Raw genomic sequence first — 27,523 nt, 5'->3', positions numbered from 1 at the left:
ATTTCTATACAAACACACCAAGGCAGATGTCATTTTATAGAGAGAGATATGTACACACACAGAGGCCTGCTACTCTTTCTTTGTGGAAACTGACACCTCCACCTCAGGAAGTTGGATGCCAACCTTAGTCCCACTGTCATTGCTAGAGGAAGAGGAGAGTCGGGATTTCTTGGAAGCCAAGGACACGCCACTCCCCTGCAACTTGCCTGCCTCATCATCACTTCCAGTCACCTCATAATGACCTTTGCTCTTTGACCCCAATCCACCAAAGGTACCAAACTTGAGCTTGGCGTGTTTCCCTTTAGCTTTCCCACCTTCCAGTGACACTTCCCCGGCTTCAAATTCCAGAGTCCCCGTGGGAGTGGACGGTGCAGAGAACTCCCTTTCGTCGCTGAAGGAATTTGATCGGTGCCGTGGCTTTTTGCTTTTAAACAGGGAGAATTTGCCTTTGGGTGACTCGGCCTCTGCCTCTCCCTCCAGAGAGCCCAGGCTTGCCTTGGAGCTCTTCAGGTCACCTTTGGACCCGGAAATGGATGCTTCTGGTGAGCCAGTGACGCCGCCTTTTCCTTTAGGTTTGGAAAAATTGAACTTGGGCATTTTGATTTTGGACTTCTTCAGTTTGACTTCGGCTTCTTCCCACTCACCTTCTCCTGCCCCGGCCTGAACATTGGCCTCCACTTTAGGGAAGTTGATGTCCACCCCGACCTCTCTGCCGACCAGCTCACGGCCAGAGAAGACAAATTTGGGGATCTTCATCTTGGGGAATGTGACTTTTCCAGATGCACCATCCATGTGACCTTGAGGCCCAGACACACTCATCTCAGGACTTATGTGACCTCCTTTCACCCCTCCTGCCACCTGCGGTCCTGACAAGTGAAGGCCTCCCGCAAGAGCGGAGGAGATGTGGGGTCCCTTCAACTCCCCTCCAGGACCCTTGACACTCAGATGACCTTCTCCCAGGCTGACATCCGGGGTACTGACAGGCCCTGAGACATCTACACCCCCTTTGATTTTTGGGCCCTTCAAGCTGACGCCAAAACCGGCCTCTGGAGATGCCACATTAAAGGAAGGCCCCTTCACGCTGACATCTGGGGCAGCTCCATGGAGACCCACAGCTGCACCTTTCAGATCCCCTTTAATTTCAGGGCCAGAAAGCTGCCCAGTTGGCAGTTTCAGGTTGCCACCTGGCAGGTCCACCTCACAGCTGGGCGATTTCATTCCAGGCATCTGAAGGTCCAAGGAGGGGCCTCTGATCTCACCAGTGCCCCCGAGGCTGCCTTTCACTTTTGGTCCTCCCAAGCTCAAGTCCACATCCGGTGCTGAGATCTGAGGTCCTCTCAGGTTCACATCCATGCCTGGCCCCTTTAGCTCTCCAGAAGCTTGTGGGCCCTTGATATTAATGTCCAAGTCCGATCCCGGAGTGGAGATGCCAAACTGGGGCAACTTCATTTGGGGGAGCTTAATGCCACCTTCCGAAGCCTCCAAACTTAGATCGGCAGCACCTAAAGACACTGTAGGACACTTGATGTCACCAGAGACAGCCAGATCTCCCTGCAGGCTTGGTCCCTTCAGTGTCACGTCTGGTGCCCCAACATTAAATGCTGTTGTGGCATCAATCCCCGGCATTTTCACTCCTTCTCCTTCCATCTTCACCTTTCCTCCAACACCTTTGAGGTCAAGCCCTGGGGCATGCACCTTGATGCTGGGAACAGAGGCATCCAGGTCTCCCTTCAGACTTGGTCCTTTCAAGTTCAGGTCAAGGTCAGGCCCAGAGACTTTGGGCATGGAGAGGTTCACTGAAGGCAAGTCTACCTCTGGCCCCTTGAGAGACAGATCAGGTGCTTCAAGTTTAACATCTGGTGCGCTCAAGCCTCCTTCAAAAGAGGGCAGCTGGGCATGGACGTGAGCACCATCACCCTCCACTTTCACACCGGGTATGCCGATCTTGGGCATCGAAAACTTGGGGAATTTGATCTTTGCTTCTGGACCTTGCAGATCTACATCTGGTCCTTCTAGTCCCACACTGGGAACATCACCCTTGAGCTTTGGTCCTTTCAAGTTAATGTCCACATCAGGCATGGAGACCTGAGGAGCAGAAATGCCAAAAGATGGTGCTTTGATTTTAGCTTCTGGGCCCTTCATGTTGATGTCAGGTGCATCCAAGCTGGCCTGCACGCTAGGGCCTTTCAAGTCACCCACTAGCTTTGACCCTGAGACATCCACACTAGGCAACTTGAACTTGGAAGCCTTCATCTTGATGTCAGGTCCTTCCACATTAACTTCTGGTGAATTAATATCCAGGTCAGGTGCTTGGATTTCACCCTCTATTTTGGGACTGGCGATAGGGACCTCAGCTTTAAACCTGGATGATTTAATATCAAACTCCACATCTGGAAAGTACATTTTTCCAAACATAGGCTTCTTGGTCTTCGGAGATTTCACATCAGCTTTGAGTGCAGCATCTGGCCCTGTGACACTGATATCAACATCAGGAGCCTTCAGACTGGCATCCATTTCACCCCCAGGAACATTCAAATCAAAGCCCTGTTTTTTAGCCTTCATTTTAGGACCACTCATGTGAATCTTAGGCATTTTAAACTTACTCTTCTTGCCCTTGCCACCAACACTGATTTCAGGAGACTCAACATTCAGCTCTCCTTCAGGAACAGTCAATTCCAGGGAAGGTCCCTTGATGTCACCTTTGGGACTTTTTGCTCCAAACCCAAACTTGGGCTTCTTGAACTTGGGAATTTTCACATCTGGACCCTCAATGTTAATATCTGGGCTCTCCATGTGTACATCCAAGCTTGGAGGTTCTAGATCAACCTTGGGTCCCTTGAGGTCCAGTTCACCACCTTCCAACTTGGGGCCAGAAACCCCAATTTTAGGTGCCTTGAGATGCAGATCCACATCAGGAGCAGACACCTTAGGTGCAGATATGTCCAGGGATGGCATCTTCAAATCTGGACCACTGATTTTGGCATCAGGGCCTTCAAGATCGAGACGTACTCCTTTCAGGTCTACATCAGGGCTCTTGAAAGCAACATCAGCCTTAGGAACAGACAAATCAAAATCTCCTCTGGCTTTGGGACCTTTTAAATCAAGGTCAACATCAGGCATGGAAATCTTAGGAGCCTTGAGATGCAGGTCAGGCATCTTGAACTTGGGACCCTTCAACTTTCCTTCAGGCCCTTCAAGGCTCACATCAGGGCCTTCAATGTCCACCTTGGGTGCTGACACATCAATGTCAGCCTTGGGCAGGTTCACATCCACTTCAGGGCCCTCACCTTTGAAGCCAGGCATGCTGAACTTGGGCATCTTCACTTTGGGCATCTTCAGGTGCCAGTCGGGGCCATGAACGTCCACATCTGGGACATCAATGTCCACTTTGGGGCCTTTGATGTCTACTTCAGGAGCTTTAAGCTCACCTTCCACTTTGGGCAGAGACACATCTACATCACCTTTCACTTTGGGGCCCTTCAGGTTAAGATCAATGTCAGGCATGGAGATCTTGGGTGCCTTGATGTTCATCTCTGGCATCTTGAACTTGGGGCCCTTCAACTTTCCTTCAGGTCCTTCAAGGCTCACATCAGGGCCTTCAATGTCCACCTTGGGTGCTGACACATCAATGTCAGCCTTGGGCAGGTTCACATCCACTTCAGGGCCCTCGCCTTTGAAGCCAGGCATGCTGAACTTGGGCATCTTCACTTTGGGCATCTTCAGGTGCCAGTCGGGGCCATGAACGTCCACATCTGGGACATCAATGTCCACTTTGGGGCCTTTGATGTCTACTTCAGGAGCTTTAAGCTCACCTTCCACTTTGGGCAGTGACACATCCACATCACCTTTCACTTTGGGCGCCTTCAGATTGAGGTCAACATCTGGCATGGAGATCTTGGGAGCCTTGAGATGGAGGTCAGGCATTTTAAACTTAGGACCCTTCAGTTTCCCTTCTGGACCATGAATGTCGATGTCAGGAGTGTCAATGTCCAGCTTAGGACCTTTCACATCCACATTGGGGCCTTGAATATCTCCTTCCAGTTTAGGAGTGGAAAGATCAAAATCTCCCTTCACCTTAGGTCCTTTCAAGTTCAAATCAATGTCACCCATGGAAATTTGTGGGGTTTTAAACTGAACGTCAGGCATCTTAAATTTAGGACCTTTGAGTTTCCCTTCAGGCACATTAATGTCCACGTCGGGCCCTTTTATGTCACCTTCTACCTTAGGCAGTGAAACATCTACATCTCCCTTCACCTTTGGACCTTTGAGATTTAAGTCAAAGTCAGGCATGGAGATTTTGGGGGCTTTGATGTTCATCTCTGGCATCTTAAACTTGGGACCCTTCAACTTTCCTTCTGGACCTTCAAGGCTCACATCTGGGCCTTCAATGTCCACCTTGGGTGCTGACACATCAATGTCAGCCTTGGGCAGGTTCACATCCACTTCAGGGCCCTCGCCTTTGAAGCCAGGCATGCTGAACTTGGGCATCTTCACTTTGGGCATCTTCAGGTGCCAGTCGGGGCCATGAACGTCCACATCTGGAGCATCAATGTCCACTTTGGGGCCTTTGATGTCTACTTCAGGAGCCTTAAGCTCACCTTCCACTTTGGGTAGTGACACATCCACATCACCCTTCACTTTGGGGCCCTTCAGATTCAAGTCAACATCTGGCATGGAAATCTTAGGAGCCTTGAGATGCAGGTCAGGCATCTTGAACTTGGGACCCTTCAACTTTCCTTCAGGCCCTTCAAGGCTCACATCAGGGCCTTCAATGTCCACCTTGGGTGCTGACACATCAATGTCAGCCTTGGGCAGGTTCACATCCACTTCAGGGCCCTCGCCTTTGAAGCCAGGCATGCTGAACTTGGGCATCTTCACTTTGGGCATCTTCAGGTGCCAGTCTGGGCCATGAACGTCCACATCTGGAGCATCAATGTCCACTTTGGGGCCTTTGATGTCTACTTCAGGAGCCTTAAGCTCACCTTCCACTTTGGGCAGTGACACATCCACATCACCCTTCACTTTGGGGCCCTTAAGATTCAAGTCAACATCTGGCATGGAGATCTTGGGAGCCTTGAGATGCAGGTCAGGCATCTTGAACTTGGGACCCTTCAACTTTCCTTCAGGCCCTTCAAGGCTCACATCAGGGCCTTCAATGTCCACCTTGGGTGCTGACACATCAATGTCAGCCTTGGGCAGGTTCACATCCACTTCAGGGCCCTCGCCTTTGAAGCCAGGCATGCTGAACTTGGGCATCTTCACTTTGGGCATCTTCAGGTGCCAGTCGGGGCCATGGACATCCACATCTGGAGCATCAATGTCCACTTTGGGGCCTTTGATGTCTACTTCAGGAGCCTTAAGCTCACCTTCCACTTTGGGCAGTGACACATCTACATCACCTTTCACTTTGGGGCCCTTCAGATTCAAGTCAACATCTGGCATGGAAATCTTGGGAGCCTTGAGATGCAGGTCAGGCATCTTGAACTTGGGACCCTTCAACTTTCCTTCAGGCCCTTCAAGGCTCACATCAGGGCCTTCAATGTCCACCTTGGGTGCTGACACATCAATGTCAGCCTTGGGCAGGTTCACATCCACTTCAGGGCCCTCGCCTTTGAAGCCAGGCATGCTGAACTTGGGCATCTTCACTTTGGGCATCTTCAGGTGCCAGTCGGGGCCATGAACATCCACATCTGGAGCGTCAATGCCCACTTTGGGGCCTTTGATATCTACATCTGGGACTTTCATTTCACCTTCCACTTTGGGCAGTGACACATCTACATCACCTTTCACTTTGGGGCCCTTCAGGTTAAGATCAATGTCGGGCATGGAGATCTTGGGAGCCTTGATGTTCATCTCTGGCATCTTGAACTTGGGACCCTTCAACTTTCCTTCAGGCCCTTCAAGGCTCACATCAGGGCCTTCAATGTCCACCTTGGGTGCTGACACATCAATGTCAGCCTTGGGCAGGTTCACATCCACTTCAGGGCCCTCGCCTTTGAAGCCAGGCATGCTGAACTTGGGCATCTTCACTTTGGGCATCTTCAGGTGCCAGTCTGGGCCATGAACGTCCACATCTGGGACATCAATGTCCACTTTGGGGCCTTTGATGTCTACTTCAGGAGCCTTAAGCTCACCTTCCACTTTGGGCAGAGACACATCCACATCACCTTTCACTTTTGGTCCTTTCAGATTCAGGTCAACATCTGGCATGGAGATCTTGGGAGCCTTGAGATGGAGGTCAGGCATTTTAAACTTAGGACCTTTCAATTTGCCCTCTGGCACTTCAAAATCCATATCTGGAGCATCAATGTCCACTTTGGGGCCTTTGATGTCTACTTCAGGAGCTTTAAGCTCACCTTCCACTTTGGGCAGTGACACATCCACATCACCCTTCACTTTGGGGCCCTTAAGATTCAAGTCAACATCTGGCATGGAAATCTTAGGAGCCTTGAGATGCAGGTCAGGCATCTTGAACTTGGGGCCCTTCAACTTTCCTTCAGGCCCTTCAAGGCTCACATCAGGGCCTTCAATGTCCACCTTGGGTGCTGACACATCAATGTCAGCCTTGGGCAGGTTCACATCCACTTCAGGGCCCTCGCCTTTGAAGCCAGGCATGCTGAACTTGGGCATCTTCACTTTGGGCATCTTCAGGTGCCAGTCGGGGCCATGAACGTCCACATCTGGGACATCAATGTCCACTTTGGGGCCTTTGATGTCTACTTCAGGAGCTTTAAGCTCACCTTCCACTTTGGGCAGTGACACATCCACATCTCCTTTCACTTTTGGGCCCTTCAAGTTGAGATCAATGTCAGGCATGGAGATCTTGGGGGCTTTGATGTTCAAATCAGGCATCTTGAACTTGGGACCTTTTAAGTCACCTTCTGGACCTTCTACTTTGACCTCTGGGCCCTCAATATTCACTCTTGGACCCTCCATCTTGATGTCTCCTTTGGGTAGATCCACAGCTACTTCTTGTCCTTCTGCTTTTAAAGCAGGCACACTGAACTTAGGCATTTTCATCTTTGGCATTTTCACATTCCAATCTGGACCATGCACATCCACATCAGGTGCATTAAGATGGGCTTCTGGTGCTTTGATATCCACTGTAGGACCTTTAAAATCACCTTCTAAATTTGGGCCTGTAGCATCGAAATCTCCTTTGACTTTAGGACCTTTCAAATTTAGCTCCACGTCAGGCATAGAAACTTTGGGAGATGAAATACTCAAGAAAGGCATTTTAAACTTGGATCCTTTCACTTTTCCTTGGACCTCAACATCAGGAGCATTAACATCAACTTTTGGGCCTGTAACGTCAATTTCTGGCTTTTTAACTTTCAAATCCAACTCAGGTGTCTGAACTTTGGAACCTGAGAAATTGAATTTGGGAAGCTTAAAACGTGATTTCTTTGTCTTGCTTTCAATATTCACCTTGGGGCCAGAAATGTCCACTTCTGGAACCTTTGCATCCAATTTGGGAGCTTTGATATCACCTTCCAATTTTGAACCAGAGATATCAACATCTCCCTTCAGTTTTGACCCTTTCAAATTCAAGTCAATTTCCGGCATGGAAATTTTTGGCATGTTGACATGCATTTCAGGCATCTTCATTTTGGGACCTTTTAATTTGCCCTCTGGACTATGAATATCAATATCTGGAGCATCAATGTCCATTTTGGGGCCTTTGATATCAATATTAGGTCCTTTCAAATCACCTTGTACATTTGGGCCTGAAACATCAATGTCCCCTTTCAGTTTGGGGCCCTTAAGGTTAAGATCAATATCTGGCATGGAGATCTTGGGAGCCTTGATGTTCATCTCTGGCATCTTGAATTTGGGACCCTTCAACTTTCCTTCAGGCCCTTCAAGGCTCACATCAGGGCCTTCAATGTCCACCTTGGGTGCTGACACATCAATGTCAGCCTTGGGCAGGTTCACATCCACTTCAGGGCCCTCGCCTTTGAAGCCAGGCATGCTGAACTTGGGCATTTTCATCTTGGGCATCTTCAGGTGCCAGTCGGGGCCATGAACGTCCACATCTGGAGCATCAATGTCCACTTTGGGGCCTTTGATGTCTACTTCAGGAGCTTTAAGCTCACCTTCCACTTTGGGCAGTGACACATCTACATCACCTTTCACTTTGGGGCCCTTCAGGTTAAGATCAATGTCGGGCATGGAGATCTTAGGAGCCTTGATGTTCATCTCTGGCATCTTGAACTTGGGGCCCTTCAACTTTCCTTCAGGCCCTTCAAGGCTCACATCAGGGCCTTCAATGTCCACCTTGGGTGCTGACACATCAATGTCAGCCTTGGGCAGGTTCACATCCACTTCAGGGCCCTCGCCTTTGAAGCCAGGCATGCTGAACTTGGGCATCTTCACTTTGGGCATCTTCAGGTGCCAGTCGGGGCCGTGAACGTCCACATCAGGGACATCAATGCCCACCTTGGGGCCTTTGATATCTACATCTGGGACTTTCATTTCACCTTCCACTTTGGGCAGTGACACATCTACATCACCTTTCACTTTGGGGCCCTTCAGGTTAAGATCAATGTCGGGCATGGAGATCTTAGGGGCTTTTATGTTCAAATCAGGCATCTTGAACTTGGGACCCTTCAACTTTCCTTCAGGCCCTTCAAGGCTCACATCAGGGCCTTCAATGTCCACCTTGGGTGCTGACACATCAATGTCAGCCTTGGGCAGGTTCACATCCACTTCAGGGCCCTCGCCTTTGAAGCCAGGCATGCTGAACTTGGGCATTTTCATCTTGGGCATCTTCAGGTGCCAGTCTGGGCCATGAACATCTGGAGCTTTTACTTCAACTTTCGGACCTTTGATATCAACATCTGGTACATTCATTTCTCCTTCTACTTTGGGCAGAGACACATCCACATCACCCTTCACTTTTGGCCCCTTCAAGTGTAAGTCCATATCAGGCATTGAAATCTTCGGAGCTTTAATATTCATTTCTGGCATCTTGAATTTGGGACCTTTCAATTTTCCTTCTGGACCTTCAATTGCAATGTCTGGTCCACTGATGTCCACCTGTGGACCTTTGAGGTCTCCTTCTAACTTCGGAACATCTACATCCACCTCGCCTTTTATCTTGGGACTCTTTAAGTGTAGATCAATATCAGGCATGGAGATTTTGGGAGTTTTAAAGTGCATATCTGGCATCTTGAACTTGGGACTTTTCCACTTGCCTTCTGGGCCTTCCACAGATATTTCTGGCACGTCAACATCCAAATTAGGGCCCCTGACATCCACTTCAGGAGCTTTTAATTCTCCCTGCAACCTTGGGGCAGAAATATCAGCATCTCCTTTGATTTTAGGTCCCTTAAGGTTGAAATCAATGTCAGGCATGGAGATCTTGGGAGCCTTGATGTTCATCTCTGGCATCTTGAACTTGGGACCCTTCAGCTTTCCTTCAGGCCCTTCAAGGCTCACATCTGGGCCTTCAATGTCCACCTTGGGTGCTGACACATCAATGTCAGCCTTGGGCAGGTTCACATCCACTTCAGGGCCCTCGCCTTTGAAGCCAGGCATGCTGAACTTGGGCATTTTCATCTTGGGCATCTTCAGGTGCCAGTCGGGACCACGAACGTCCACATCTGGGACATCAATGCCCACCTTGGGGCCTTTGATATCTACATCTGGGACTTTCATTTCACCTTCCACTTTGGGCAGTGACACATCCACATCTCCTTTCACTTTTGGCCCCTTCAAATGTAAGTCCACATCAGGCATAGAGATCTTGGGAGTCTTGAAGTGCATGTCTGGCATCTTGAACTTGGGGCCTTTCAACTTTGCATCAGGACATTCCAGATCAACATCAGGCATGGAGACATCCACCTTGGGACCTTTCAAATCACCTTCTAGTTTTGGCACAGACACATCCATATCCCCTTTCACTTTCGGGCCCTTCAAATGTAAGTCCACATCAGGCATAGAGATCTTGGGAGTCTTGAAGTGCATGTCTGGCATCTTGAACTTGGGGCCTTTCAACTTTGCATCAGGACATTCCAGATCAACATCAGGCATGGAGACATCCACCTTGGGACCTTTCAAGTCACCTTCAAGTTTTGGCACAGACACATCCATATCCCCTTTGACACTGGGTCCTTTCATGTGTAAGTCCACATCAGGCATGGAGATCTTGGGAGCCTTGATGTTCATCTCTGGCATCTTGAACTTGGGACCCTTCAACTTTCCTTCAGGTCCTTCAAGGCTCACATCTGGGCCTTCAATGTCCACCTTGGGTGCTGACACATCAATGTCAGCCTTGGGCAGGTTCACATCTACTTCAGGGGCCTCACCTTTGAAGCCAGGCATGCTGAACTTGGGCATTTTCATCTTGGGCATCTTCAGGTGCCAGTCGGGACCACGAACGTCCACATCTGGGACATCAATGCCCACTTTGGGGCCTTTGATATCAACATCTGGTACATTCATTTCACCTTCCACTTTGGGCAGTGACACATCCACATCTCCTTTCACTTTTGGCCCCTTCAAGTGTAAGTCCACATCAGGCATAGAGATCTTGGGAGTCTTGAAGTGCATGTCTGGCATCTTGAACTTGGGGCCTTTCAACTTTGCATCAGGACATTCCAGATCAACATCAGGCATGGAGACATCCACCTTGGGACCTTTCAAATCACCTTCTAGTTTTGGCACAGACACATCCATATCCCCTTTGACACTGGGTCCTTTCATGTGTAAGTCCACATCAGGCATAGAGATCTTGGGAGTCTTGAAGTGCATGTCTGGCATCTTGAACTTGGGGCCTTTCAACTTTGCATCAGGACATTCCAGATCAACATCAGGCATGGAGACATCCACCTTGGGACCTTTCAAATCAACCTGAGGACCAGTCAGATCTCCTTCCAGATCTGGTAAAGAAGCATCTATCTCTGCTTTCAGCTTAGGTCCTTTCAAATTCAAGTCCACATCTGGCATGGATAACTTAGGAGTTTTGATATTAAACTTTGGCATCTTAAACTTGGGGCCCTTCAACTTTCCTTCTGGTCCTTCAAGGCTCACATCAGGGCCTTCAATGTCCACCTTGGGTGCTGACACATCAATGTCAGCCTTGGGCAGGTTCACATCCACTTCAGGGCCCTCGCCTTTGAAGCCAGGCATGCTGAACTTGGGCATTTTCATCTTGGGCATCTTCAGGTGCCAGTCTGGGCCATGAACATCCACATCTGGAGCATCAATGTCCACTTTGGGGCCTTTGATGTCTACTTCAGGAGCTTTAAGCTCACCTTCCACATTGGGTAGTGACACATCTACATCACCTTTGACACTAGGGCCTTTGAATTCCACATCAGGCATGGAGATCTTGGGAGCCTTGATGTTCATCTCTGGCATCTTGAATTTGGGGCCCTTCAACTTTCCTTCAGGCCCTTCAAGGCTCACATCAGGGCCTTCAATGTCCACCTTGGGTGCTGACACATCAATGTCAACCTTGGGCAGGTTCACATCCACTTCAGGGCCCTCGCCTTTGAAGCCAGGCATGCTGAACTTGGGCATCTTCATCTTGGGCATCTTCAGGTGCCAGTCGGGGCCATGAACGTCCACATCTGGAGCATCAATGTCCACTTTGGGGCCTTTGATGTCTACTTCAGGAGCTTTAAGCTCACCTTGCAGTTTTGGCACAGACACATCCATATCCCCTTTCACTTTCGGGCCCTTCAGATTCAAGTCCACATCAGGCATAGAGATCTTGGGAGACTTGAAGTGCATGTCTGGCATCTTGAACTTGGGGCCTTTCAGCTTTCCTCCTGGGGCCTCAATATCAATATCACCAACATCCACTTCCATTTTAGGGGCTTTAACATCAATTTCTGCAACTTTCAAATCTGCTTCTACCTTGGGGAGGGAAGCGTCTACCTCAGTTTTCACTTTCGAGCCTTTTAGATTAAGTCCAACATCGGGCATAGAGATTTTATGTGTCTGTATATTCATACTTGGCATCTTGAACTTGGGGCCCTTGAGTTTCCCTTCTGGGGCTTCAATGTCCACATCCACCTTGGGTGCTGAGACACTAATGTCAGCCTTGGGCAGGTTCACATCCACTTCAGGGCCCTCGCCTTTGAAGCCAGGCATGCTGAACTTGGGCATCTTCATCTTGGGCATCTTCAGGTGCCAGTCTGGGCCATGAACCTCTGGAGCATCAATGTCCACTTTGGGGCCTTTGATGTCAACATCAGGAGCTTTAAGCTCACCTTCTACTTTTGGAATTGTTACATCATGGTCTCCTTTCACTTTGGGACCTTTGAAACTCAAGCCAACATCTGGCATGGAAATCTTCTGAGGCTTTATATTCATCTCTGGCATCTTAAATTTGGGACCCTTAATTTTCACATTTGGACTTTCAACATTCAGAGCAGGAACATCAATATCCACCTTGGGTGCTGACACATCAATGTCAGCCTTGGGCAGTTTTACATCCACTTCAGGGCCCTCGCCTTTGAAGCCAGGCATGCTGAACTTGGGCATTTTCATCTTGGGCATCTTCAGGTGCCAGTCCGGGCCACGACCATCCACATCAGGAACATCAATGTCCACTTTAGGGCCTTTGATATCAACATCTGGCACTTTCATCTCACCTTCTACATGAGGCAAAGTTACATCCACATCACCCTTTAGCTTGGGTCCCTTCAGATTGAGATCAGCATCAGGCATAGAGATCTTGGGAGCCTTGATGTTCATCTCTGGCATCTTGAATTTAGGCCCTTTCAGTTTCCCTTCAGGACCTTCAAGGCTCACATCAGGGCCTTCAATGTCCACCTTGGGTACTGACACATCAATGTCAGCCTTAGGCAGGTTCACATCCACTTCAGGGCCCTCACCTTTGAAGCCAGGCATGCTGAACTTGGGCATTTTCATCTTGGGCATCTTCAGGTGCCAGTCTGGGCCACGAGCCTCCATATCAGGGACATCAATGTCCACTTTGGGGCCTTTGATGTCAACATCTGGCACTTTCATTTCACCTTCCACTTTGGGCAGTGACACATCCATATCTCCTTTGACACTAGGGCCTTTGAATTCCACATCAGGCATGGAGATCTTGGGAGCCTTGATGTTCATCTCTGGCATCTTGAATTTGGGGCCCTTCAACTTTCCTTCTGGTCCTTCAAGGCTCACATCAGGGCCTTCAATGTCCACCTTGGGTGCTGACACATCAATGTCAGCCTTGGGCAGGTTCACATCCACTTCAGGGCCCTCGCCTTTGAAGCCAGGCATGCTGAACTTGGGCATTTTCATCTTGGGCATCTTCAGGTGCCAGTCTGGGCCACGAGCCTCCATATCAGGGACATCAATGTCCACTTTGGGGCCTTTGATGTCAACATCTGGCACTTTCATTTCACCTTCTATTTTGGGAAGTGACACATCCATATCTCCTTTGACACTAGGGCCTTTGAATTCCACATCAGGCATGGAGATCTTGGGAGCCTTGATGTTCATCTCTGGCATCTTGAATTTGGGGCCCTTCAACTTTCCTTCTGGTCCTTCAAGGCTCACATCAGGGCCTTCAATGTCCACCTTGGGTGCTGACACATCAATGTCAGCCTTGGGCAGGTTCACATCCACTTCAGGGCCCTCGCCTTTGAAGCCAGGCATGCTGAACTTGGGCATTTTCATCTTGGGCATCTTCAGGTGCCAGTCTGGGCCATGTCCTTCCATATTTGGGGCGTTAATGTCTACTTTAGGTCCTTTGACATCCACCTCTGGAACTTTTATATCACTCTCTAGTTTTGGTGCTGACACATCGAGGTTCCCTTTTATTTTGGGCCCTTTAAGATCCATGTCAACGTCTGGTAGTGACATTTTTGGAGCCTTGAAGTGCATCTCAGGCATCTTAAACTTGGGGCTCTTCAGTTTCCCTTCTGGTCCTTCAAGGCTCATATCTGGAGCAGTAAGGTCTACCTTTGGTGCTGAAATGTCCAAATCAGCTTTGGGGAAGTTCACATCCAATTCTGGGCCCTCGCCCTTGAGGCTAGGCATACTGAATTTGGGCATCTTAATTTTCGGCATCTTCAGGTTCCAATCAGGACCATGAACTTCAACATCTGGGGCGCTGACATCTACTTGTGGAGCTTTGAGGTCACCCTCTATCTTTGGCACTGTAACATCGTATTCTCCTTTTACCTTAGGACCTTTCATATGCACATCCACATCAGGCATGGAGATCTTGGGGGCTTTGATGTTCATCTCTGGCATCTTGAACTTGGGACCCTTCAACTTTCCTTCTGGACCTTCAAGGCTCACATCAGGGCCTTCAATGTCCACCTTGGGTGCTGACACATCAATGTCAGCCTTGGGCAGGTTCACATCCACTTCAGGGCCCTCGCCTTTGAAGCCAGGCATGCTGAACTTGGGCATTTTCATCTTGGGCATCTTCAGGTGCCAGTCGGGGCCATGAACGTCCACATCTGGAGCATCAATGTCCACTCTGGCACTTTTAAGTTCAACATCAGGTACTTTGATCTCACTTTCCATCTTGCTGACATCATATTCTCCCTTCACATGAGGTCCTTTCAGATGTAAGTCCACATCAGGTATGGAGATCTTAGGAGCCTTGACATTCATCTCAGGCATCTTGAACTTGGAGCCCTTCAATTTCCCTTCTGGTCCTTCAACTCTCACATCTGGAACATGAACATCAGCCTCAGCCCTGGCAATGTTCACATCAGCCTTGGGCAGGTTCACGTCCACTTCGGGGCCCTCGCCTTTGAAGCCTGGCACGCTGAACTTGGGCATTTTCATCTTGGGCATCTTCAGGTGCCAATCTGGGCCATGAACGTCCACATCTGGAGCATCAATGTCCACTTTGGGGCCTTTCAGTTCCCCTTCTAGTTTTGGCACTGCTACATCATACTCTCCCTTTAGCTTCCCACCTTTAGCCCGTACATCTACATCAGGCACAGAGATCTCTGGTGATTTGACACTCACTTCAGGCAGCTGAATATCAGGGCCTTTAACGTGGCCCCCCACTCCCTGCATATTGACATCCGGGGCTTCCACACTGAGCTCGGGCCCTGAAACACTAACATCTCCTTTGGGTAGAGTCACAGCTACGTTTGGACCCTCCCCTTTGAGTCCTGGAGTGCTGAACTTAGGCAATTTCATCTTGGGCATCTTCAGATTCCATTCTGGGCCGTGAGCTTCCACGTCCAGCATACTGACATCAACATCAGGACCTCTGATGTTCCCTTCTACCTTGGGGAGAGTGACATCCACACCCCCTTTCCCTTTAGGTGCAGCCACATTTAAGTCTACATCTGCCATAGAGATCCTACAGCTTCCTGTTTTCCCAGAAGGACTGCCAAACTTGGGGCCTGTCAAGCTCCCTTCTAGGCTTGGCATCTCTATGTCCATTTTGGAGCCTTTCACAGCCACCTGAGGGCTTTTCACATCACTTTGCACCTGCACTCCTGGGACAGAAATGCTCACATCCCCTTTCAGCTTAGGAGACCCAAGGCTCAGGTCCACATCCTGCATGGAAATTTTTGGTTTCTGAATAATCATTTCAGGAGTCTTGACTTTGGCACCACCCTTCATTTTCCCTTCTAGCCCACCAACAGCTACCTCAGGTGGACTGACTTCTCCAGAGACCCCAGGGAGAGTCACTCCACCCGAGGCTAGTGTCACATCAAGGCCAGCCTCCTCTCCCTTTGAGCCTGACACAGAAAACTTGGGAAGTTTCATCTTGGGCATATTCAGTTTGCCCCCATGCCCACGAACATCAAGGTCAGGGGCCTGAACTTGTACATTGGGGCTGGTGAGACAGCCTTCAACTTGGGGAACAGAGGCCTCCACCTGTATGCTCCCCTGGGACTTGGCACCTTTTAGACCTCCACGACCCTCAAGTGATGGCCCAGTGACCTGGTAGCCCTCCAGCTTCCCCTCAAACCCCTCCACATTGGCACTGACTTCCAGCTGAGGGGCCTGGATGCTCCCACCAGTGGATAAGCCGGGCTTGCCACCCTTGTGCCCCACGGAGAACTCAGGAGCAGAAATATTCAGCCCTGCCTCTGGTGCCTGGCCCTTGAGTCCTGTCGAGACTCCAAATTTTGGTACCTTCATGGTGGGAATTTTGATTTTTCCACCAACACCACCCTCAAGAGCTGGGCCCTGCACCTCTCCTGCCCCACCCACAAGAGAAGTCGAAACATCCACACTCGGAACTTGGACCTCTCCTCTGCCCCCCAGGTCAAAGCCCTGAGTGCTGACGCTCACGCCCGGGCTCCCCACCTTTATCCCTGGCACAGTGACCTGGAGCTTCGAGTGGCCAGCGCCTTGGAGCTCTGGTCCCGAAGTGTGAACGGTCCCTGGCCGGATGTCCACGGCAGAGCCTGTGATTTGAGAGACGGTCCCTGAGCCCGAGGGCAATCTGATCACTGTCTTCCCCGGCTGGGTCTCCACGTCCACATTGGAGATTTCAGTCAGTTCGTGCCTCGGAACCTTGATCATGAACTCAGGGCTGCTGATGTCGAGGTCCTTGGCTCCCTCGCGACTGGTCACATCCACGGTGTAGGCCGTGACCCTCCTGGTCACTGTGATGGTGCGGCTCTGGGTCTCCCCCAGATCCCCTTCCACTCCATCCTCCGACTTGAGCCGAGGTTTGATCTTGGTGGTGTAGATGCGCTGGTACTCCTCGTCATCCCCGCTCTGCAGAAAGACAGGCCCGGCACAGGTTGCAGCAGGAGCCTCCTAAGTCACCAGACGCCCAGCCAGCCCAGCCGGCTGCATGGTGAAGCTCAGACCGACTCAGAGGAGCTCTGGGAGTCTCCTGCGGCAGGCCACAAAGGGGCTGAGAACCACATCACCAAAGGAAAACAAGTGGTCTGGGGGTAAACTCTGGTGGAGATGGGCATGGAGTATAGATTCGTGGTCTGTGCAGGCTGGGAGAAGGATTTGCAATCCCTCACAAGAGAAATCAAGCCAGCATGCTGCAGGAACATTCCAGCTAGACCCTTCACACTCAACTCTTAACTCACCATGAGGGGCCTCCCAGGGATGTCACACACTGGGAAGCACCCATTGGGCCTGACAGCCTGGCCGTGCCAGGACCACACCTGCTCTTGCAGGACCATCTTTATGAACTACATGGGGCCATCAGAGTGTCCCTGTAGCATCTGTCGCCCACCCTCCACCTCACAGAAGGATCTCGGGCATCTGGAGGGAGAACTCGGAGCCTGCAAGGCAGAGGCAGCCCTGAGCAACCTTGCAAAGCAGCTGGCTGTCCTAGCTCTGGGCCCAGACCAGTAGAGCCAGCACTGTCCCGCAGGGACACTCTCAGGAGGCCAGCATCAGCTCCACGCCACACCTGAATCATGGCAGTAGGAAACACAGGCTGGCCAAGGGCTCCAGAGCATGCCGAGAGCCAAAAGGGGGAGGAGGAGTTGACAGAGAGGAGGCTGAACAAACCAGCATGGTCAGGCACACACGGGGCTCTGGGCAGGCGCCAGGTACTCACCAGAACTACCTCGGAGCTGCGAGAGCTGAAAACTTCCTGGGTCCAGATCTGGCCGGGCTCTGGGGAGCGGTCCCCCTTGCGGTGCAGCTTCAGGCCGACGGTGTGGTGGCCCATGGTATTCAGCAGCTGGGTCACCTCACCCGACTGCAGGTTGTCAAAGTAGATGGTGGCACCCACAATCTGGTCCCCTGAGCAGGAAGGAGCCAGAAGCACAGTATCTCAGGACAAAAGCCCACAGCCCCCACGAGCTGGGCACCGGAGCTGAGGTCTCTTTATCCCTCATGACCCCCCCTGCCACATCAGTCTATCATACCCACGGCATTGATGAGACAAGTGAGGCTCAGAAAGGGCAACTGATTTGCCCAACACCACAGCGGCAACGGCTGGGAGAGCTAGATCTAGGATCTAGGTCTCCACTCCCCCTCGAGCCAAGACAGTGACACAGAGCGAGCACCGGAGAACAGGGCCAGCTTTGGGGCTGCTGCGGCCATACCCGCCACAGCCTCTCCCACACTTGTGCCCTCCTCTCTGCATCCACTCCCCCCCCCTGGCACCCAGTCCACAGCCTGAGGAGACTCACCCTCCTTGACCACCCCAGTGCGGGCCGCAGGGGAGTTCTGCAACACTTCCTGCACAAAGACGCCATCATCCCGCTGAGCGATGGTCAGTCCGTGCGAGCCGCTGCCCTGCCAGTTGGGCAGCAGCAGCTCCCGGGTTGTGTCTTCCTCCTTCTCCATCTGAGGCGAGGCAAGGAAACACAGGTCTTGTGAGCGGAGATGGAAAGCCAGGAGCCATGGTCATCTAGCTGAGGGACACAGCTGCCAGGGATGGCCGCATGCTGTACCCGAGCGGCTGCTAACGCACACACTGGGACGCAACAGTGCAGGTTCCTCCGGGACTGGGGTTCCTGCTACTCAACGTGGGAGAGACCCAGCTCCCAGCCAAAACATCTGGGGAGCTAATCAGCAGATGAAAGATTTTGTTCATCCTTCTTATTTCTCTGCCTTTCAAAAAAGTGAAAATATACAAACTTTTTAAAAAGGGGGGCGGGCCTGGCGGTGTGGCCTAGCAGCTAAATTCCTCCCCTTGAACGCGCCGGGATCCCATATGGGCACCAGTTCTAATCCCAGCAGCTCCACTTCCCATCCAGCTCCCTGCTTGTGGCCTGGGAAAGCAGTCAAGGACGGCCCAATGCTTTGGGACCCTGCACCCGTGTGAGAGATCTGGAGGAAGTTCCTGGTTCCTGGCTTCAGATCGGCTTAGCTCCAGCCATTGAGGCCGAATCATAAGACAGAAGATCTTTCTCTCTGTCTCTCCTCTCTGTAAACCTGACTTTGCAATAAAAAGAAATAAATCTTTAAAAGACAATAAATAAATAAATCTTATTTAAAAAAAAAAAAAGCAAGTAGGCCCTAACCCAGTGGCTAAGCAGGTTAATCTGCCTTGCAGAGCCAGAATCCCATAAGGGCGCCAGTTCGTGTCCCGGCTACTCCACTTTCCTTCCAGCTCCCTACTTGTAGCCTAGAAAAGCAGTAGAGGATGGCCCAAAGAAAGATCCGTGTAGGAGACCCAGAAGATTTTCCTGGCTCCTGGCTTCAGATCAGCTCAGCTCTGGCCACCACAGCCACTTGGAACTCTGACTCTCCTTCTCTCTGTAAATCTGCCTTTCAAATAAGAAAAAAATAAACAGAACTTTTTTAAATACAAAAAGCCAGCCAGCCAGAGATGCGTGGTGCTTTGAATGTCCAGGAGAGTCCCTTCCCGTCCCAGCCATCCCAGGCCCAGGGTCTGCCTCCCCACCTCCATGCGCATGCGCGCGCGCACACACACACACACACACACACACACTGACCTTTGCAGGACTTGGCTCAGGAACAAAGGCCTTGCCGGGAGCCCGCCCCTCCTCTCTTCCCTCAGCCACTCTTGTCAGGAGACTCCGTCACAGCCTAGAGAAGAGTTCACAGCTGCTCACACTGGGCAGTGGGCTAGGCCACACCCCCACCAAGCCAGGCCAAAGCCCCGCCACTCCAGGGAGAATGGACCGGACCAAGGATTTCAGCAAGTGAGGAGGAGAGAAAAGATACCACAGGGTTAAACATGGCGGGCCCCAGGAGCCCACAGGATACATGCCCTGCTTTGCTTCTCCAAGGCGGCTCTGGGGGAGGGCCAGTACTGCCCCCATTTCACAGATGGTCAGACTGATGAGACCCATGGGAAGAAGGCAACAAAGCGAGCCTGGGAGCTGCAACCACAACTCTGCCCTGGCCCATGCCAGGGCTGCCACTGTTCATCACGTTCCCTGGCCTGCCCTCTCCCCTGTGACAACCAATGCCCCTGAAGGCCAGGGCGGGGGCGCAGCAGAGCCTGGCCACCAGCTGCAAACAGAAGCCCAAGGCCAGAGTACAGCTGAGCCTCCACCCACTTCAGGCAAGTGGTGAGTCAACGACCATCTGGCTGCACCACATCGGCCCTGAGCCAGGTGCCCACAGGTGAAGATGCCCCCTGGCTGCAGGATGAGCTGTCAGCAGCTACAGCGGCACCCTGGGAAGACAGAAGGCAGGGCTCTGGGCATGGGCGGGCCTGCAGCCAGCCACATGAAATGGCGGCGGCAGCCATCCACAGCAAGTCTGCGGAATCATGTGGGGGCCACTATCAAATCCTGAGGGCCTCACCCCGGCCCCAACCAGACCTCAGTCAACTCATCACTTAAGCAGGCACCCTGCTGGCCTCTGGCACAGCCACTGCAGAGGCAGGGGCAGAAACAGCAGCCTGGCACCAATTCTACCCCATGGCAGGGTCTCACCAAATACTACCATGCATTCTAAGCTGATCCAACACACACACATGTGCCAGAGGAGGCATTCAAAGACCCAGATGCCAGATGGAAACCACCAAGGTATTTTAGGTGTGACCTATTTAGCCCCCCAAATGTTCCAGAAGGCTTTTGAGACCTCCAGGGAGAATGAAATACGAACAGGCCCTTGAAGGTGTGAGCCTCAGCCTCTCCTGGAAGTTCATGGCTCTGAGTAGTTGACACACAGACACCCCTCACCAACATCTGTCCCCCCTTCGACCAACTCATGGCTACACCATTCACCGAGTGCCTTAGCCGATCAGACCCTGAGGAGTGGCTGGCCTGTTGGCGCAGGTGTGAGAACCATCTCCCTTCCCAGCCATCAGAAGAGGCCAGGGCACGAAGGCATGGTGATCCTACCCAGGGTGAATCACTTGAGTGGTACCTTCTCCGAGAGTCCAGGCCTGCAGACAAGACACAAGGCACGAAGCAGCCCTGCAGGTGGCCCTGGCACCCTTGTTCCTCCTTGCACGGAGGCCCCTTTTCTGGGCCCAGCACCCTAGTGCTGAGCCAGCAGCAGGCGGCTCCGAAGGGAATGAGCAGTCAGCTCATCCCCACCCACATGTCGGCCCCACCCTCCCTGGTGAGTCACAGCAGCCCTGCTGCAGCGGCTCCAGACACGCAGGGAATCACACCTAGAGCCAGGATCCACAGAGGGCCACTGGGGTTGCACCTCCAGGGACCTGAGGGGCTTCCCCATCAGGAGCCACTGGACCCAAGCCAGGCTGCAGACTGGCCTCAACCGGGCACTCAATGGCTTCCCAGTCGGGTGAGACTGCTAAGTGCCCCTTGCCTACTCTGCTACTCTGGCACAGCCACCATAGGCTCCCCTCTCAGCTGCCCCGGGCCCCTCCATTCCAACTACAGGTGTGGGGACGCAGATAGAAGAGGTGAGGCAGGGCTGGCCCCTGCAGCCTGCACCAAGCCCCTCCCACACGGGTTATGTTAGGCCAAGCTTCCTGCTGCCATCCAAAAGATGGGGGGGGGGGTCTGTCTTCAGCACCTTGGGGATTTCTGCCCCAGCCAGCCAGCCAAACATTACAACACAGCCAAACGTCATAAGCCTTCAGAGTGAGAAGGGATCTGAGGGTCGTGCCATCCCAAGCTGAGCCACACATGGCTCTTCGATGTACATGACGCTGAAGTGCCAGTTCACTGCGATCCTAGAAGCCCAGCAGCCAGGTGCACCTGCTGGCACATGGCACCAGTCAGCATGGAGGTAGATTCTCCCGCTACAGACCACACTCCAGGTCAGCACTGCCAGTCCAGGGACGCGAGAGTGGGAGCAGTGAGGTTCTCCCAGCTGCCAGCGCCAGGACCCAATGACACTGGCTCACAACCACGACAGGCAGGAGCAAAGGGAAGCCCCAAACCCCAAAGCAGGAATGAGACAGCGAGGCCAGGCCAGCTGCACCAAAGCAGCAACGATGACCTGGCCACCATGCCACTCAAAACCACAGAGGATGTGCGGGCCACAGGACTCTAGCCAAATCCGAGGGCAACAGCCAGCAGATCCCGGAAACGCCCCGCCCCAGGAAGACAGGCCCCTGCCAGGCCTGTGCCAGGGCTGACCTCCAGCAAGACATCCTTCCTCCACTGCCTTCAGGGAGCAGAGCCTTCCTCAGACTCCAAAGCCAGAAGTGTGAAGGCAGCCAGGGTGGCAGTCCAGGCCGATGGCTGCAGGCGGCTCACATGCAGCGTCAGAACAATAGGAGCTAACACCCACACTCCACGTGCACCTCAGACCCCAACAGAGGACACGCCTGACAGGGGTGAACATAGGCTGGACATGGGAGGCAACACCCCAAGGGCGAGCTTCCTCAGCAGCACACACACACACCAACCGGCCCACCACACACACACACACACACACACACACACACACACACACACGTTCAGGGAGGCAAGCCCCACCCCAAGAACGAAATGACTCATCCCAGAATTAGAGACCTCCACGGGGGGAGTCAGGGTGGGGCGAGGGGGGAGCCCTGAACCCTCATAACCAGACACAGCACTGGGCTTGTCAAAGAACAGAGACACACCCAGCAGGGTGCTGCCGGCCAGGTGGCCAAGAGGAAGAGAAAGCCACACCCTCCCGCTGAGCCCCCACCACGTGGAGAAGACAGGATTCACCACTCGGGCCTGTGCTGGCACTGCACTCCAATGCAGCCCCCAAACAACCCTTGGCCCTGAGCCACGGAGGCAAGACCCCTCGCCCGGGCTGTGAGACCGAGCTGCGAGGCAAGCCCGGAGTTCTCTCTGCACTGCCAACAGTCTTCACCCAGGTCAAGTGACACCGGCACAAGTGAAGGCAGACACAGGATGACAGCCCCGAGAACCCACAGAGAAAGATGTACATGGCAGATAATGCAGAAGTGAGATCTACATGGCGGGGGTGGCGCAGATGGACAGAGGAGGGACACACCCGTGGGGAGGGTTCGCAGGCTGAGACCCTCTTCCTCCGCAACTATCCTGTCAACCCCAAAATATACCAGCCTAGCAATCCGGACTCCGTATCTGAGGGGAGGCCTTGGAACTCGGGGGTTCACACCAGGGACCTTGAGCCGCATAGACCCCAGCTCACCTCTAAATGTCTCTGGGACCCCAACAGGTGGGAGACAGTCACCCCCTTCCATAGCACCACTCACTCTAGAGGCAGGCACCCATCCGGCAGGACGAACCCGAACACTCCCTAGGGGATATCAGGGGGTCAGGACAGGCAACCCTCCTCCCAGAAAAACAGGGGCCTTGCCCTCTTCCCAGACCTAAGCCGGCCATGGGCCCCCAAAAATGCCACAATTGCAACGTGCTAAGCTCTGACAGCAACCTTGAGTGTAAAACCAAACACACACAGACCTCAGGGGGCAGGGGTACCAGCCGAGAGCCGGCCCACAGCCCCAGTCCTCACCAGGGCCCAGTACACACCTGTCACAAGGCCCCTCTACCTGGGACCTGCACCTCCGTGTGTGTGTGTGTGTGTGTGTGTGTGTGTGTGTGTGCGCGCGCATGCACCCGTCAGGCTCCCTCCCTGCTACCTGCCCTTAGGTGCTGACCCCAGCCCACTGCCCCCACCAGGAGGAAGCCCTCCCACTACAGCCCTCCGCCCAGGAGACAGGAGATGAGCTCCTCAGCAGTTTAACCTCCAGGGAAACACCTTCCACTCAGTCCCCCACCCCCAGCAGGCCACTTTCTCCACTCTTCTATCCTGGTGGCACACCGCTTCTCCCTCCCCCTCACAAGCCAGCTCCGAGCCCCAGAACGCCAACTTCTCACTTTCCAGAAGGGAGGGAGAGCCCCTCGGCTTCTCCTGGCCAGAAGGGAATGTCCCCCGCTCCTGGAGTCAGAGCCCTGCGGTAAGTCCCCACCCCTGGAGACACAGCATGGAAGAGGTGCAGTCCCTGGGGACCACTGACACTCAGACGCCAGCTCTGCGAGGGGAGGTGGGGCGGAGGGGCACGCGGTCCTGCGCTGGGGAGAGGAGGTTGATAACAGCTTGGGTGGGAGCCGCCTGGGTGCCCCACCCACGGCCAGCCTCCGAGAGGACGCTCTGCGCGCTCCCCCCGGCGGTCAGGCCGCACCAGTGCAGGGGCTCAGGGCCAGGTCGCGCAAGAGCCGCCCCCCACCCCCCTAAGCCCAGCCGGGACACGTAGCCGGGATCAGCTCCAGGCACTTCCCCTTCCCCCAGAACCTCCGCTACGGCCCCTCGGGGACCGGGCAGGATGCCCCTCCCAGACAGGCCGTGTGCAGTGCCTGGTTCAGCCGGGCCTGTGCTCCCAGGGCTGTCTCAGAGCTCGGTGCTTCCCTTACAGCCCCAGACACCCCAGGAAACTCACACCACCAGAACCACCTCTGGAGCCAGATCCAAGCCCCTGCGACACAGGCAGAGGCCACCACAGAGGCAGGCCCATGCCAAGGCAGGGACCTTCCATGCACAACCAGGGTGCAGTGAAACACACCTTGCCCGGACACGCGGAGGCCATGACATGGTCCCTGAGAGGATCCCAAGGCCGCCCTGCACAGTCAGGTCAGCTGCCCACGCTGGGCAAGGCTTGGGACTGCAGCGGGAAACGCCAGCTCCCAGGAGGCTGGACGAAGCTGCACGCAGAGGTTGGTGGAAGGGCAGGGAGCAGAAGCAGAGAGGCTGCCCCTGCCCCAAGGTGAAGCCTCTCACGCCGCAGCCCCTCCCTGCCTCCAGCCTACCTCCGCACAAGCACGCGCGTCAGCCCAGCTTAGGGACAGAGCTTCAGGGGTGTCCAGGAAGCAGGGGGGACAGGAGAAGAGAGACAGCAGGCAAAGTTCCCAACTAGGAGTCAGACTAGCTCTCCCAGTCCTCCTCTCCGCCTGCCCCCAGGCGGTTCCCAAGTTCTACAGAAGGTACAGCCACACCCCAGAGCCCCACACCCACACCCTGCCACCCCCACAGCTTCGGGCTTCGCCCCAACCCCTCAAACCAGCTAGCAGACCTGGGGAACTATGCTCTGCCAGGCCAGCTGGCCCATTCCAGTCTGGGGGTGCCCAGGCACCTCTACCTGGAGCCTCCCCAAGCCTGGGAGGACCCCAGAAGACACACACACACTCGGGCCATGCCCTAGCCTTGACCGATACTGGTCTCCCTTGCACCAGCTCACTCTCTCTAGGCTCACCCTGGGCCTGGCACAGTGGGGCAGCCCTTCAAGGAGGCCTGGGTAGCAGCTGTGATTCGCTGTGCGTTCTTTCTCTCCAAGCGACACCCCCATACAGAACCTCCTAGGAACAAGAGCCTTACAGAGGGGCAAGGCCCCCGCTCTGCCCCTCACCTCCCACCTATCTCTATCCTCAGCCAGCAGAGCTCAGGGGTTCTCTCCCACCCTCTCAACTCACCACCAAGAGCGCGCTCTGCACCGGCTCTGGCGATTCCACCTACCCTGTGTTCCCCAACAGCAGAAGAAGGAAGCTTCCCCGTGCAGCTTCTGAAAGCATTGGTGCCACACCCTGCCCCGTGGATTTCCTTCTGGGGGCGGGGACCAAGGGGAGGTCTGCTCCCCTCAATCACACCAGTGTAGCTGCACAGGCCCTTCAAGCTTCCAGCATACTGGCCATTGCTCCCTCCTCCTGCCATTCCCGGACATTCCCCTATGGCCACAACCTCCCCCATCAAAGTCAGCCCCTATCACGTGCTCCGCCCAGAGCTGGCAGCGAAGAGGGCCCCTGCCCTCAGAGGGTGGATTTTAACAGAGAAGAAGCTTTCTCAAAGCCAATTTCGTGAGACCCCACCCGGGAATCTGTTCCCGGAAGCTCCAGGTCATTCTCTAAAGACCCCAAGTCTGTGGAGTGGGGAGGCGCCCACGCTCCCTCCTAGGAACACCTCGCCCTCGCCTCCCACTGCCAGCGCCACACCCTGTCAACTCAGGGGCACACACCGTGCCCCACCTGGCCATCGGGGCTCAGAGCTGACCGGCCCCTCCCACAAACGGGCACAGCCACCCTGCTCGGACCCCCATGATGCTCTCCTGGTCACCCCGCTGCAGGGGCTGAGCCCCCAGACCCGGCGCTGGCATTACAGGGGGTGCCTAGCCCAGCACGCTATGCGCCCCTCCCAGCCTGGGAAAGCCTTACATAACACAGTTCTCTGCACACACCCTAAGCACGCTGCCTTTCCAGCCCGCCGCGGGACCTCGCTCCCCCGCGCTCTAAGGGCGCGCGCCAACTGCTGGACGCACGGTTCCAACGAGGGGAGCTTAGCCCTTCTCCGACGGCAAGCCCTGCTTCTGCCCTTGCCGCCCCCACACGGCCCCCTTTCCCCTCCCCTTTGCCCCTCACCACTCCCCCCCGAGTTCTGGTTTGAATTAGTCACCGGCTCCAACCACCACATTCCTCAGGCTGCTGGCGCCGGGCCAGGCACTGGGGCGGGGGCCATCCCGCCTGGACGAGTTTGGGAGCGGGTGGGGGAGAAAGTGCCGCCTCTAGAGGGAAAGGGGCGGTCCCGAGGGCTGCACAGCCCCCCTCCCCGCCCACCCCAGCGAAGGAATCTCCCTAATTATGGTCCCCACTCCCACCCACCCCGCGGGGAGGCGCGCTGCAAACTTCCAGGCTCCGCGGCCCTGGAGGAAGAAGGGAGTTCTCTGGAGCAGGGAACTCAGAGGGGCAAGATTAGGGCGGGGCAACTGCAGGGCTGAGGGGGCCGCCAGGAGCGAGAAAGGGAGAGGCAAGCCGGGCAGAATCGCAGAATCGGGCGGGGCCCGAAGGATTTGGGCCGCGAAGCTGGGGCGGGGACGCGGGACTGTGGCCGCGCGCTCGGAAACTTGTCCAGTAAACACGGCATAGGAACGGAGCGGCGCGCAGAACCACCGCCCCAAGGAGTAAAGGGGTGGGACCGGGGGCTCCAGGCCAGGAGTGGGGTGCTCGGCAGTGCAGCGGAGCCAACATTCAGCTCTCGAGAGAAATTCGCAGCGGAGCAAAACGCATTTGAGAACGAGTTTCGAACTTTGCTCAACTTGCGCCCCAACTCTGGAGACAGCGCTGCACTCCCCACGCGCGGCGCGTCGTCTCCCCTAGAGGCCTTTGACCGCCCGGCCGGCCTGGAACTGCCTGAATCCTCACAGTGTCGCCCACACACGCGCGCGCGCGCTTCGCCCAAGTCCCGCAACCCACCTCCCTTACCGGGTCACGATGTCCTGACCCCCCGATGGCACCGCGATGCGCTCCGAGCCCCTACCTGCGCGCTCAGCTCCGGGGCACAGCCATAGCCGGCGCGGGGCGCGAGGTCGCGGTGCTACGGCTGCTGCTGGCGGCGGCGAGCCCGGGTCGGGGCGGGTCCGGCAGGGCGGGCGGTGCAGTCCCCGCGGCAGAGCTGCTCCGAGTGGCCGGGCCCCCGCGCGCGGAGGCGGCTCTTGTAACTCCGGCTCCAGCGGGCGGGTCTGCCCCGAGCCGTAGGGAGAGGGCGGGACCGGGCGGGGCCCGAGCCGGCCTGGGACGAACTAGTGGGGCCGACAGTGAGGGACCTGGGAGTGGACTGGACTGCTAGGGGTTCGGGAAGGGGCCTGCGGGCAAGGGGCGTCGGCTCCTCGCTCCTCACGCCCGTTGCCCCCTGCCCTGTCCTGGGTCTGGATCCAGCCTCTGTGGGATTTCAGCAAGAAACTCCTGAAAGCTCCCTAAGGCTCTTCAGCCCATTTTGCAGGAGGGGGCCAAGGAGCTCAGCTAGTGGCCGGGAC

The 27,523-nt window shown here is 54.5% G+C and overlaps 1 protein-coding gene across 6 annotated transcripts; it reads right to left on the bottom strand.

Annotated features, from left to right (window-relative positions):
- On the bottom strand, positions 1–27,162 carry AHNAK (AHNAK nucleoprotein). 6 transcript variants are annotated; one of them, XM_040981959.1, is made up of 8 exons: positions 27,028–27,162; positions 19,332–19,425; positions 18,060–18,216; positions 17,480–17,667; positions 14,799–16,671; positions 12,849–13,673; positions 11,001–12,464; positions 1–10,778 (listed from the first exon to the last, which is right to left on the bottom strand). In XM_040981959.1, exons 3-8 carry the CDS (start codon positions 18,214–18,216, stop codon positions 70–72), a joined length of 15,216 nt encoding a protein of 5,071 aa, XP_040837893.1. In that variant the 5' UTR covers positions 19,332–19,425; positions 27,028–27,162; the 3' UTR covers positions 1–69. The 6 variants fall into 6 exon arrangements, with proteins under 6 accessions (XP_040837893.1, XP_040837892.1, XP_040837889.1 ...); XM_040981958.1 differs by having other exon boundaries at positions 11,001–12,696; positions 13,075–13,673; XM_040981955.1 differs by having other exon boundaries at positions 11,001–16,671.
- Between the last annotated feature and the right edge of the window lie 361 nt (positions 27,163–27,523).

Source organism: Ochotona curzoniae, unplaced genomic scaffold, assembly GCF_017591425.1.
Source record: "Ochotona curzoniae isolate NIBS_2020 unplaced genomic scaffold, NIBS_Ocur_1.0 contig_3527, whole genome shotgun sequence".
Taxonomy (NCBI): domain Eukaryota; kingdom Metazoa; phylum Chordata; class Mammalia; order Lagomorpha; family Ochotonidae; genus Ochotona; species Ochotona curzoniae.
Note: the sequence above shows the minus strand (reverse complement) of the source record. Positions and strands in the feature narration are given on the sequence as shown.

Excerpts from the sequence above, each read along its gene's own strand:
- AHNAK (XM_040981955.1), bottom strand. The coding sequence starts at position 18,216 with ATGGAGAAGGAGGAAGACACAACCCGGGAGCTGCTGCTGCCCAACTGG. Across the intron at positions 16,672-17,479 it reads GCAGCTCCGAGGTAGTTCTG|AGCGGGGATGACGAGGAGTA; the intron begins GTGAGTACCTGG and ends GTCTTTCTGCAG. Across the intron at positions 10,779-11,000 it reads ACCAGAAGGAAAGTTGAAGG|GCCCCAAGTTCAAGATGCCA; the intron begins GCCCCAAGTTTA and ends CAAAGTTGAAAG.